Source organism: Anabas testudineus, chromosome 24, assembly GCF_900324465.2.
Source record: "Anabas testudineus chromosome 24, fAnaTes1.2, whole genome shotgun sequence".
NCBI classification, from domain to species: Eukaryota; Metazoa; Chordata; class Actinopteri; order Anabantiformes; family Anabantidae; genus Anabas; species Anabas testudineus.
The window spans coordinates 12,384,120-12,397,862 of record NC_046632.1 but is presented as its reverse complement, the minus strand read 5'-3'; the positions used below and the strand labels follow the sequence as shown (position 1 = coordinate 12,397,862).

At 38.4% G+C, this 13,743-nt stretch overlaps 1 protein-coding gene across 1 annotated transcript; it reads left to right on the top strand.

Annotated features, from left to right (window-relative positions):
- Nucleotides 1-6,870: 6,870 nt before the first annotated feature.
- LOC113148975 (reticulon-4-interacting protein 1 homolog, mitochondrial-like) lies at nucleotides 6,871-13,672 on the top strand. Its single transcript, XM_026340763.1, has 9 exons — nucleotides 6,871-7,484; nucleotides 7,568-7,719; nucleotides 8,736-8,804; nucleotides 9,415-9,539; nucleotides 9,963-10,011; nucleotides 10,113-10,249; nucleotides 10,767-10,950; nucleotides 12,198-12,293; nucleotides 13,188-13,672. Exons 1-9 carry the CDS (start codon nucleotides 7,187-7,189, stop codon nucleotides 13,389-13,391), a joined length of 1,314 nt encoding a protein of 437 aa, XP_026196548.1. The 5' UTR covers nucleotides 6,871-7,186; the 3' UTR covers nucleotides 13,392-13,672.
- The last annotated feature ends 71 nt before the right edge of the window (nucleotides 13,673-13,743 follow it).

Here is a 13,743-nt window from a genome sequence, read left to right as displayed (position 1 = left end):
GTTTGGAAAGAGATTTAGTCATTTATCAATTAAATACTAATTGATTAATATTAATAATTTGTAAAGCAATTTCACTATGAGGTCTGTTTAAACATGAACAAACTTTCATTAAGTTAAAGAAAGGACACAAAACAAGACAATACACAGACAGAAACAGTGACAGAAACAGAAAAAGTTAGATTGATTGATCAACTCTTTCAAGAAACGCAACAACTCCTTAGGCAAGTGACTTAACTGCAATGCAATGATAAAGAAATCATTCAGCGAAGACAAAAACAAACATTAAAAACCCACAGGATTTACTAATGTGGGTCAACATTAGTTGATAGACCATGTAAGGATAAAATATCTCTAAGCAGAGCAAGGAGTTCACTGCAAAACACACAACTCACTCTGAAGCATCAATGAGTCCCTGGATCTTTTACCCTTGATTTGACGACCTCAGTGCAGCAGCACTTCTATCCTGACTTCTAGTGTTCGCCCAAAGAATGCACAAACTGCACCTTTACCACCTCTGATGATTTCTCATGTTCTCATGCTGATTGAACGTTTATTAAACGACTTGAAATTGAGGAAAGAAAAGGGAAAAGGCAGATAAAAGCCTATAAATCGGATGACATCCCATTCTGCTAGATGGTCAGCTGTATTTATTTTTGTCTTCCAACAATGAGGCTCCACTTTGCAATATCAACAGACAAACAACTAAAGTGGATCAATTAGCATAGACAGAGGCAGACATCAATCGGCTGTTTGTTTTCTATGATTTTCATCAATCACGTGTTGCAATTTCAGTTCGACCGTAAATTGATCCACTGAGGCTGCAGTCGCCACAAAGACTAAACAATGGAAGAATTTTTGACAGTGGTTCAGAAAAACTGTCTTGCAATCCGATAACATGCAGTGTTTGCTCCGCTGCCATGAAAAGTCGCATCCATGTGACCTGTTTAACTTGACAGGAGTGAGAGCCCACAGAGCTAACCTGATTTCATTAGCAAACCAGGTTGCATCCCAGTTTTACACTGCCAGTGTCCCTGCTGTCAGTGGCTACCAAACTCAGAGTGTCCTCTGAGAGTGGCTTTGATCTAGCTTACTGCATATCTAGGACAAACCGTCTTCCCCTCTCTGTCTAACCTTTTGGAAGGACACCTGATGCCACATGATAGCACCTGTTTGCTGGTAATAGCTTCCACCCACTGTGTGTCAAAGGAAGGCTATATGAGAAGACGCAGACAGAATATATACCCTGACTGTGGGCAGAGTGGAGACTGTTAAAAGAGCTATGATTTGCATGTTACATCCTTGCAGATTAGATTATTTAATGATTGTAATCTTAATGAAGAAACATACGGTCACATTACAGTGAAAAACCTCAACAACAACAACAACTACACAGTTACAATCTTAAAAATGACTGTGGTAGAATTCTGTAGATCAGATCTCCCAGTTGCCATTCTGCCATTGTGCATGAGAGAGCAACTGTGTGTCTCAGTACCATCTGGTCTGTGAAGCAACAGAGAATCAATACTTTTCCTTCAGGCTGCACTCGCCTGTCAGAAACATCTGACAAACTCAAAGCTGCAATGCAGAAATTTTGCACACTGAAAATTGGGTTTCCTACCAAGAATCCCTTAGGGGATCTCATTAAAAGTGAGTGGAAATCTGACATTTTATTGTTCAGTGTTGGTCAAATGTAACTAAATGAGGTTCAGCAATCCAGCTCAGAATTTAAAGCTGTTCATTTCTGTCATGCTGTTGTAGGGTGTGGCCACTAATACAATTGTTTACCTAAAGCCATAATGGATTATTTATTTCAGGAAATGAGGTCTACAAACAACCTGACATATATTCTGTTATCTCTGATGGACTTTATGCAGAACAGCCGCAGGACACAAATCCTGCTCAGTTTGAGTTGTAGAGACGGAAATAGTAATCAATACTGTTTATCTTCTTTTCTATAATTTCATTACTTCATTTGTTATTATCATGTTTACCCAGTACTGAACCACTATGTAATATCTGGTGGGAACTGTGGGTCATATCCCCTGTATAGGAAGCAGAAAATAATCAATTCCACAACCACAATGTCCAAAGAGGCCACCTTGTCATGTGGAATCATCATTTGAAGAAGACAGATCGTCCAGCTGGAAAATTTGGTCTGAGGTCTATTGACTCTGCTGCTGACTTCTGTTTGTATCTTCTCTGTAAAATAATCCTTTGGAAATCAAATACGCAGTTTGGCACAAATGCTTTTGTTCTCAGTTTACATGTCTCTGTAGTATTAAACACCATATTATTATACTTCATATTATTATACAAAGGTATTATGTGTGGTGCTTCCTCACTCAGTGTACACAATGACATTTGAGAAAAACATTTTTCAACCTTCTCTCAACTTTTACAATGGATACTGAATCTGCTTAATAATACACCACTGCTACACTACTTGTAAAAAGCAAATATGATCAACTATACACTGCTGGTATGGTTGTGTTGACAGAGGTTGAACTTACAATATGCTAACCCGATATTGACGTGTATTGATGGGCAATAGGGTTATGAAACATACAAAACGGCACACCGTCATTAAACAGTGTGCCTCATTATATGATACACCCAACTCCTATGTTAGAAATTGTACCTCTTAGATGGACTGAGAAGCCTTTTTTCCTTGATGATATCTCATTAGCAGTCTGTCAGCTTGACTCACAACCCCTTCACGCCCCCTCCTATGTTTCGCTTCTTCCTGCACTCCACCAGCAGGCACTAACGCTTGTATAATGAGTGTGGTTCATTTTCAGACAGCTGCCCAATTTGGTGTGAGACACTGTGGATTAGAGAGAAAGTTTAGATGTATTTGTGTAATTGCAATGTTCTCCGGCAAGAGAGTTATGTGTATTACGGTTTATTTCTGCAGGTGTGAAGTGAAGGAGATTAATTCATTTGTGAACTACACACTGAATAAACATACAGTGCACAGACAACACCATACCAAACCATTTTAGATGCTTCCTCCCATCTAAATACGATTACATTACTGAAGATGTCCTCTAAACCTGCATACATACTGCATTAAAATGTATGCTTCATTTGTTGGAACGATGGCAGAAACATCATTTATCACACAGTTTGCACTCGAGTATTGAATTAGCCTTTGTTTGTTTTCTATTGGTGATTAAGTATGTTAATGTAAAACTATGTGCTAACATTGGTAAGTGTCTGCTCGTAATGTTTAGACAGCTTTAGAATGAGGCCAGCTGGTCTTGTGAACTGATTTTTCAAGGGTTTACTCCTGGCTTTATATTTAAAAACCTAAATAATGAGGTTAAGATAAAGGTAAAGATTATTTCTAGGGTCTCCAATGTCACTGAACACAATAGTAGCCATACAAACGTGTCTGTGCAAGTGCTCGCTATGTTTCAATGCCTGTATGAATGTGTAAATAAACTTTAAACAAACTGATAATACACAGCTGTATGCCCATTCATTATTTGCAAAAAACAGAAGTGTACTGGAGGTTGTGTGATGGTTAGGTAGGGTTAGAGAATACATTATGTTAATGAGTGTCCTCAAAACTATTGTGAGTCAAATGCGCTCGTGTGCTGGAGAAGAGTTTAAAAGTGAGAGCAATAACTGATGTCAGCATTTACAAACTACTTCAAGCTAATACCCAGGATAAACAGTTACTGATCAGTTCATTATATAGCACTCCAGGAAGAGTGTAGATAAGATATTATCTGTGAGATCAACAGCAGAGCACACTGTGCTTTCTCTTGGATTCACTGATGTATGCAGGCATGCTGGATTTACAACCATTTTTTAAATGAAAGCCTGTGACATTATAATATGAAACCACAATGTGTAAAATTAAATGAATAAAAACAGTAGGTAACAGTAGGCTATATAATTACATCAATAAATTCAAATAATTTGATAAATGTACAAATTGTGTGAATAATGAAAAGAAATTATTAAACCTTAAAACATTATGTTGCTATATTATTATTTTCACTACAACAAGGTACGTGACTTAGTTTTTCAGTTAAAACGTCAGTTTTTAAAAGTTTAATATTATTATTTCAGAGTTGATTTTCACAGTTGATTTAGGATTACAGCTCCTGTCACTCAACTAATTTAACCAAATATAACCAGGTAGATTCTGCTTGAGTAGCTAGTAGACTATAATAAAGCAACTTCGAATAAACCAACTGCTGCTGTAAGCAAACAGAATACATAGATTATTTACAGTAGATGCACATGCTTCCTAACTTGCTGGGTAACTTGCCTGGCAGGCTCGTGAGCTTGACTATTACTCAACATCAAAGTGAAGAGTCAGCATGTTGGCATTTTTGCAAAAAGAAATAACCGTTATTTTTACTAATGAAGTCAATTATTATTGAAGTAATACGATTTAGTTCACAATGTATTGATTCATTTACATATTTTTGCACATTTTTTAAAACTAATTCATGTCAACGCAATGTGTTTCAACTTGAATGTGATATATTATAATGTCAGTTTCATGCAATACAGTGGATAAACCAATGTTGTAAAAGAAATCCTAGAAACTAATACATCACATGTGATTATACTTATCACTTATAAGTCATACTTAGCTAATTGTGTATTCATCCATGTTCCGAATAATAATAACAAGCCTGTACTTCATGTTCCAGTTGTGTTGATCTTGTCTGCTGTGTAAGAACTGCTGTGAATGCAAGTGTGCTGTGGCCCCAAAGGACCTTAACAAACAAATCAAGTTACACTGCACATAATATGACCACTCAGTAATCATAAAGAAACCCAGTATTATTTTTGTGGATCTCCTGTGTGTCCTTCTGGACTAGCTAATTAAACACACACTCGACAGTGACTACAAAACAAAAAGTTAATCATAAGCTTGTAATAAAAAGACAGTTCATTTGACATCATTCATGACTTTTTAAACAAAGAGGGATGACATATAAAGAAGCATAAAAAGAATTTGAGGTGCCTTTAGCTTTCTCTACATCACATTTAGTATCCACTGTACAAGTGTCTGACCTGTTCAAGAATAAATGGGGCAGTTACCAAGGAGAGCAGCCAATCGTTCATTCTAAAAATATTATATTCATGCCCAGAGAGGTTGCACAGTCCTCTGTTCTTTCTCTCTGGTGAGGTTTGGAAGGAGCCTATGAACAAGTTTCAGATAATACTGTAAACTGTGCTACTGTGATCATTATTTTAGCAGTGAGGAGCTAATACTTAACCTCACTGCAGGCTCACTGTTTAGCAGTGGCATAGCAGGCATCTAGAAAAAAGGTCTGCTAACTGGTATCTTTGACTTTTGGATGGATTTAAAAGAAACTTCAAAAAAACAAGAAACTTATACACTTCTTGTGCAGCAGAGATACAGCATGTGACCTGAGGGAGGGTTAAAATCTCCTTTGTCAGACATTGACAGTCCTTTGCACCAGACTGCTAAATTAAATTAGATCAAAGTTGTATTATTTTCCACGGCAACCCTGGACCAAGCAAGTCTCAGGTAGCTGGTCAACAAGTGAACAGTTTTATCAAGATCCTTCCTGGAAGATGACACCATGTACCCTCTTTTTTGAGCAGCAGCCCGCAATATAATTAATTAGACTGACCCACTGTAATGAGACAGCAAAGACAAAGCACCTAATTTCCAGTGTGTCCTCTTTCCCCTGAGAGCTATGATCATAATGACAGTGTTGTTTGTTGCTGGGCTTCATGCTCAGTCATGATCACCCAGCTACAGGCCCCCGTTCTCTTTCTTTTCTCACCTCTCTCCCTTTGGTCTCTGGAAAATGAGAGCATCAGCTCTGTTTGCAGATTATGTATTTTGCATGAGACAAGTGTGGTTTGTTCTATTAGTTTTTTTCTCCAGTTTTTTAATTAGGGTAGCATGAGGCGTCTTAGATGCTTCTTTACTTGTCACTGTTGCAACAGCTGTCTTTCTAGCAGTGATTAGTAATGGTCAGCAGCAGGGCAGATGTTTTGCTTTAAGGACACTTCCTGTTTGTATAGCAACCAACTTAACGTGGGCTCTCAGTTAAAGAATTAAAAGGCTTACAGTAATAAACTGAAGAGGTCTTCTTATTTGTGACCGCATTCCCCAAATGAATTTTAAAAATGATTAATCTTTAATGCTGTATTTTAACTTTCAAGCATTATCTGATCCATTAACACAAACCTTTATGTAAGCCCCTGTGTATTGCTTAAGCATAGACATTTAATATTTTCTTACTATTTGCATTTGGTTCTATTTACCTATCAGTCCATTAGGCTTTGTTGCAGTGGCATATATTCAACCCATCTGGCTCTAACTGTACTCAGCAGTCACTTTACTGTTTTCTTTACTGGATTTCTAAAGCATATTGTGCTAGCTATTCTCTATGATAGATTATAATTACTGTATAGTGGATCTTTGTGTTTGTGTCATAATGGCGCCAGTGCAATTAAATCCTTTCTCCTCTGTTAGTGTTCATATTTATCGATGTGTTATATTGTGTTATACAGTACAGCCCTTCAATAATTAATGAACATTTTATTATAGTGTTTACAATGTATTATAATGTGAAATGATTTTCAGTTTCAATAGATTTTATAGACTGTATTATACATTTGAGGGCTGTTTCACAACAGCTTTAATATTTTTTTTACTTGTGAGTTTAGTTTATAATATAAAATACAATTACAACAATGCATTTTATAGTATTGTATATGTTAACATTTAAATCATTGCCACCATCAATTTTATTTTGAAAAAATAGTGTGTTATTATTTTTATTTAGCGTCATCCGACGTCAGAGTCAATCTTTTACACTATTGGCCAGAACAGTTGGAGTCTGAATTCTGATTGGCTGTCGCTCTGGGTTCAAAAGTCAGCTTGTTACGTAGCTACCTAAGCGGAGAGGGGTGTGTTATCTGCTAATTTCTTTAAAAAAATTATTTTATTTTAATCTAATGTGACACTTGATGATACACTTGATGACTATAAAGACGTTGACGCTTATTTACTTGACCTGTTATGTATAATATTTGCGTGTTTGTTGAGCGGTGACAACCTGGACATGCTAATGTTAGCCAAACGGCTACCTAGCTAGCCAGCTAACTAACTTTGTAGCTAGTGTTCTTCCACATGTCAGTTGTATTTGTAATCACAGCCAGCTGAAGGGTGATTTAAATGGGTTCTGCCAAAGTAATGGCATCAACCAGACTCCTATATTTGCTGAACGCGAAAGCAACAGGCTCGATTACAGCATTACACAGGGCAGGGTGCAGTGTGTGCTTCAGGAGACATGTCTGCAGTTCACCTTCAAGACTGCAGAGCTGCATGTCAGCCTGGGTCATTGATCAGTATGGCACTAATGAAGTTTTGAGGTTTACAGAAGAAGTCACCGTCCCCATTGTCAGCTCTGCTAGCGAAGTGATGATTAAAGTCCATGCGGCTAGTCTCAACCCCCTTGATATATCTATGAGGGGTAAGTGGACAGTATTGGACAAACAATAATATGTAGCTTTTAAATGACATTGTCAGACACCTGCTTGATTTCTCTATTTACAGGTGGTTATGGAGCTAAGTTGCTTAAATTGAGAAGGGCCCCAGTGTCTGTGATGGACAATAACAGTGAGTTTCCCTTGATCCTGGGTCGTGATGTGTCTGGTGTAGTGGTGGAGTGTGGATCTAAGGTTACTCATTTTGCTCCAGGAGATGAGGTACGAACTGTGCTGTGTTTTACTTTATGTGAAACCCTCTGTTACTGTACATCCTTTAAATCAGATGGTGTTTAATTCAACACTTGCCATAAATAATAAGTTGTATTAAGAGTGCATTAAATAAGTGTCTGTGGCTAAAGGTGGCCAGGGAATGTGTATTGTATTAAGAGAGGTAGATCATTGATCATCTAGAAAATCATGTACAACTTTTATTTTATAATTAACCATATATTAGTTTTGTGGTTGATCTTGGAAATACAATACCAGATATATGAATGTTCTTCACCTTAACTATGCAAAAGTTATATAAAAGTTCAGTATTGCCATAAAGGAAAACCACTTACCCTGTTTGTTTAATGCAGTATTTCCTAATCTTCCAGTAACAATCTGTGATGATCAACCAGACAGGAAAGCAGAAATGCAATTACTTCACACTAATTAGATTTTAGAATATTGTGTTTTTGTGCATGACTGGGTAACTGTACACTGTTAGGCCTTTAAAAACTACTGCATAACAATAGAGGGAAAGATAATATATTTTTGGTAGACCCTTTCATAACACATATACTTGTAAAAGGCCATAAGTAGACATTGCTTGAAAATTGGTGGTCACACAAGTCTCACAAAAGAATTATGCATCCAATATGTTTGAGCAAAAATACAACTGTGATTTTATATCATGATGTTGCACACTCCTTATGCAACTCTATTGTCAAGTCTGTCACTGAAATTTTCTTGGAAATAAATAGTTTTTTCTGTCTGAGTATTGTTTCCCACATATCAATATAACTGTCTTCTTACAGACAAAATGCCACCTTAAAAATTAAAACAATGCACCAGTACATAATCTAGTAATAGTCCATCAGTTAAATATAGCTTTGAAAATGAATAATGATAAGAACAGATGGGAACAGCTGACTGAGAGGTTATTTGCTGCCTAACCGGATTAAAAGACTGCAAGTAGGCGGTTAAATTCAGTTGTTTTCAGCATGTTAACTGTCACATTTGTGTTTCAGGTGTGGGCTGCTGTTCCCCCATGGAAACAAGGCAGTCTGGCAGAATTTGTGACTTTGACAGAGTTTGAGGTGAGATAGAAAGTTAAAGTTGTATGATATCTGTAAAAAATCATTGATAACATGTAGGCCTGTGTATTGTTTGTCATCTAAAATAAAGTAAGCCTGACATTACATTGAATTCCCTTCTTTGTCCCTTAACTATATAGAAAAAGTTTATTGAAAGCTGTTATGTAAACAATGTGTTGAATACAACTTTGGATAAAGGACACCCTGTTATGTAATCCTGCAGTGTTAGAAGTAATTAGGATTAAGTTTGTTTGGTTACTGGAGCCACTGTGGCAGCAATTACAAAGCCACACAAATTGCCCTGTGTCTTCTTGCTGCTGCATTATAATTTTTTTTTCAGCAGTGCCTAGTCAGCTGCCCTCACAGTAACTTACAGGTCTTGCTTCTTAATGTGTTCTTCCATTGAAACAAATCCAGCCTTGCAGATTTTTACTTTTGATAACCGTCTTGTTCATTAAAAACATCTGAATTAGAAAAAAGGTATTCTGTTGCCTTGGAAGCATAAAAGTTTTTAAATCTTGCCAGGTAGTGGTTAGATTGAATGTTTAAGATGCAATTTAGAAAGAATGCTGACATGTTGATGTTGAATACTGTCTGGATGGTTTCTTTGAAGGTTTCTCATAAGCCAAAATCACTGAGCCACATCGAGGCAGCATCCATCCCCTATGTGGCCAACACTGCTCTGTCTGCTCTCGTAAATGCAGGTGGTCTTTGCAGAGACTCCTCTTCAAATAAAAGGTAAGCTACCAGCCAGATACTGGATGACCTTGGACCAAACCCATGAAACCGTAAACTATTGAGTTGATAATTGTGTTTTTGACCTTGATTTTCTCTTTCTCTTTTTAAATCAGTCCAGTCATGGAAACTTTACTATGATAACTCTTTTTCCATCTCATTCCTTTTACTAATGGCGTTGGTATTCTATTTCATTCTAGTTGTTATCTCATGGGCTTCAAAATCTTGCCTTTAACCCGCTTGCTGTAAAAATTTAACCTGATTTTTAATTTAATGGAACTTGCACTCCTCCTAAACTAATGTAACAACTTCCAATTCTGCAAATCCCTTTTTACCCCCGGAGGCTTTCACTTTTTTAGTAGCTTTGCTTAAATGAGTCACACAGTAATTGAATGACCTGCTCGTTGCTGGGGTTTCTCTTCCTAGAGTTTTGATCACTGGAGGATCGGGAGGTGTTGGAACATTCGCTGTTCAGGTGTGTATTCCTCTACCTGTACCCCTGAATGTGTTTGTCTCTGTTAAACTCTTCATTAGTGGAAGGACACTTTCATTCCTGTTTTCTTCCTCTGATTCCAGTTATTGAAGGCTTGGGGTGCCCATGTAACAGTTACCTGCTCCAATAACGCAGAAGGCCTCGTTAGAGGGCTAGGGGCTGATGAGGTGGTGGACTACACAGTAGGAGATCCAGCTGAACAACTAGAAGAGATGGAAAAGTGTGTGATTTTAGAAGTAACCTAACTAAACTGTACTGCATATGTCTCAAGTGGCTACATTATATTGTTTTTAACAGTTGATCAGAGCAGAATGTTCTTCAGACTGTCCCTAAGCCTAGACACTAATGGCTGATCATTAGAGTCCGCGTCAGTCCAATAAAGGTGCTAATGAAAAGGAATCATCCAGTTCTGCTAAAATTGTATGTGCTTCTTCCCTTTAAACGCCCCTAAATGTGATAAACATCTTCTGTCAGCATGGCACACCTGCTTGTTGACTCCCTTTCTAGTTTCCATGGATACCAGGGCTTAGTCCTGAGTGGACGCTAGTTTCAATGCACCCAAAGCAAAATAGGGAAACTGTGATTTGTTTTAATCTAACAACTGACAGTATGTAGCATGATAAGAAATGCAAATCTCTAATAATCTCTAACCTTTTATCAAGTGTGTGTTTATCTTTCAGTATTTAAAAACCTTTCTTCACTGGGATTTCTTTCACAGTCTGTGTTTGCACGCTCAGGTTTGATGTGATTTTGGACAATGTCGGTGGAGACACAGAGCGATGGGCGATGGGACTGCTCAAGCCTTGGTCTGGGGCCAAGTATATCACACTGGTAACACCTCTGCTCCTTAACACGGACTCTATGGGCCTGCTGGATGGAACATTTCACACTGGATTTACCCTGCAGATGAAGGCCATGCAGGTGAGAAAAACTAACTTTTCAACACTGTGTCATATATTATAATGTTTCTGTTCCAGCCTGTAGAAGTTTCTTCTGTAGGGCAAGTCATGCTTAAAATGTACTCCACTGATTGGGTGCAGGTAAATAGGGACTTCAAGCTCAAGAGTTTGAGTCCCTGTAGGTGTTTTAACCTCATGTTATTGCTCGTACATCCCACTTGCTACTTTGTTAGTGGAGTGCATGTGTCATGAGGGTAGTGGGTGAATAGGCAAAGACAGGGTGGAGCTGCTGTAGGAACTGAGTCAAGTTGTCCGCACTAGTGGTGACAGCATGGCTGGCAGAGCTAGAATCGTGCAGAGGAGACAGTGTGTGAGTGTGGGCGTATAGTGTATGTGTGTATGTTTGCTGCTGAACAAGCAGTATTTGGTGTTTGTGCAGATTAGAGTAGCCAACTATCTCCCCCTGACAAATGCCAGTGTTTGTGTGCTTCTTGCCAAGCCTCTGGGCCCCTTTGTCCACGAGAGCAGCCAGCTGGTCAGTTTGCAGGAGTCCCAGCCTCATTGCTGGCTCTAAACAGCATGTGTTTTTCATCAGGGAGATCACAGTGCAACTGAGCCCTCTACTGTTAACTGAATGATATGTTGTTTTTCAGGGATAGATGTACTAAAGCCAAAGAGGTGTGGCAAAATGAGGACAAATAATAATATGAGATGATCAAATATTTAATAGTGTTGTGCTTGAAGATTAGTATGTGACAATACAAATCTTTTTGTGACCTTTTTGTGATTGTGGTGGTGTTTATAAAATAATTAAATTGCTAAAACAATATACCAGTTTTCCATGTGTGGATAACATTTTTAGGAACAGCCGGTGTGAAGCCATATTTCACTTCACCAGTGAAGTTAATATATGAAAATTACCGGCAGAACTTAGCACTGAGTGGGTTTTACAATGTACTCTGCATTGTTCTTTAATTCATTCATTATGTATGGGTGCTGGCTTTTGTGGTGCCTCGGTTTCTTTTTGTAACTTAAAATATTCTGATCAAATTAACATTTTGACTTGATTTGATCCTACCCTTCACAAGGGTAATGATATTTTCAGTATTATATAAAAGCAAAGCTCAAGTGAAGAACACCTGGAGGCGTTTGGATGCTTATTCTCTTTGATTAACTTTCCATATTCAGATACCAGTGTTTTTTTTATAAACACAGATGTGCACATATGCCTGATTTCTAATTATCACCTCCACTCTGTACAACTCCTAGAACATAATGTCAAGGGGAGTCTTCTATCGGTGGGGATTTTATACTCCGGATGGGCCTGCCCTGGATGAAGTTAAAAACTTGGTGGACACAGGGAAGGTAATGTACTGCCTTAATGCTCATATCTGACATAACTGTCTTTTAGTACATTATGTTTACAAAATGGAGAAAATGTTGGAAATTCTATTATTGGCACAGTGATAGCCTGAGAGTGGAGGTCACGCAGGTGTGATTGTGGATTAAAATGAACATGCCATGGATACCAGACATGCTTCTGTTCAAGGATCCCCTGTGGCTTTGTTAAGGAGTGAGGATTCCCGCTGTGCTGTTGGTTGGTTGGTGGTGTGCACTGTTGGCTGCTGGACGATTGAGTCAGGCGCCAAGAGACGGCAAATGGATTTTTAAACAGTGCTGAGCAACCATTCGCGAAAGCATGCAGGACTTCTGTCCTTTTGTCCCTGGGCTTACAGGGAGCGGCACACTCAGACCAGTGGCGGGAAGCTGCAGACACACTCTCTCTCCATGTTTTATTCTCACCCTGAAAGTGTGGATGGTTTCCATCATGACGCCACTGCGCTCTCCATTCATTGTTAACGACAAGAGATGCTGACCAGAATAACAAGCTTGGCTGCTTGTGTTGTGGGACTAGCACAGGATTGTCCAGCCTCATCACATTCTGAACCCCTCCCTTACCTTTTTCCATTATAAAAACAGAGATGATGGCGCATTAGCAGCTTATGGGTATTTGCTTGTCTAAAATAATTAAATAATATGATGTTTGTAATTTCTCATTGCTGTGCATTGGAAAAAGTACCTTAGAGCTATTTGTCTGGTTTGGATCACTTAATGCAATTAATTTTCCCACCCTATTAAAAGAAGTTATTGATTAAATACAAACATTAATTGTCCTGTGTCAGATGTGTTGACCATTTATATTTGTATAAAAATATATCTATTTTTTTATCCTTGATATTTGCTTCTGTTTCATCACAGATTCTGCCAGTTGTGGAGGCCCAGTTTCCATTTACTCAGGTGCCCCAGGCTTTTCAAAAGCTGGAGCAGGGCCACGCCAGAGGAAAGACAGTAGTGAGGGTGGCTGAAGATGACGACAGAAAGGCTGAAGAGTTGGTGCAGAACATCCGCACAGAGACTGCAGAGTCAGAGCAGGAGGTGCAAGAAACAGTCAAGCAGAACTAGAGACAGTAAGCAGAGTGCCAAAAGAATTAGGCTACTCTAATTCCTCTCAACATTACAAGACTCCTCTTGACAGCAGGAGACTGTTTTGTCCTAACAGATCAGTGGTGCTGCTGCTGTTCTACAGACTGCAAGCATGTCCTGTCCTCAAGAGTGTAATGGGAGTGGGCAAATGGCTGTTGCTGTTTCAACATCACACAAGGTGTTTAGAGTTATGCTGCATTCATGTAATGGTGAAGTTAATGTTATTTCCCCCTGTGGACTAATAAATAACATTTATCTAATTTTGGTCACTTTTTGGTTTGTACAATCTGTCCAATATAGAGTTAATGAAGAAGAGAAAAAAGAAACAGAA

Coding starts and splice junctions, on each gene's coding strand:
- LOC113148975 (XM_026340763.1), top strand. CDS start 7,187: ATGGGTTCTGCCAAAGTAATGGCATCAACCAGACTCCTATATTTGCTG. Junction 9,540..9,962: donor GACTCCTCTTCAAATAAAAG/GTAAGCTACCAG, acceptor TTCTCTTCCTAG/AGTTTTGATCACTGGAGGAT. Junction 10,250..10,766: donor CAACTAGAAGAGATGGAAAA/GTGTGTGATTTT, acceptor TTGCACGCTCAG/GTTTGATGTGATTTTGGACA.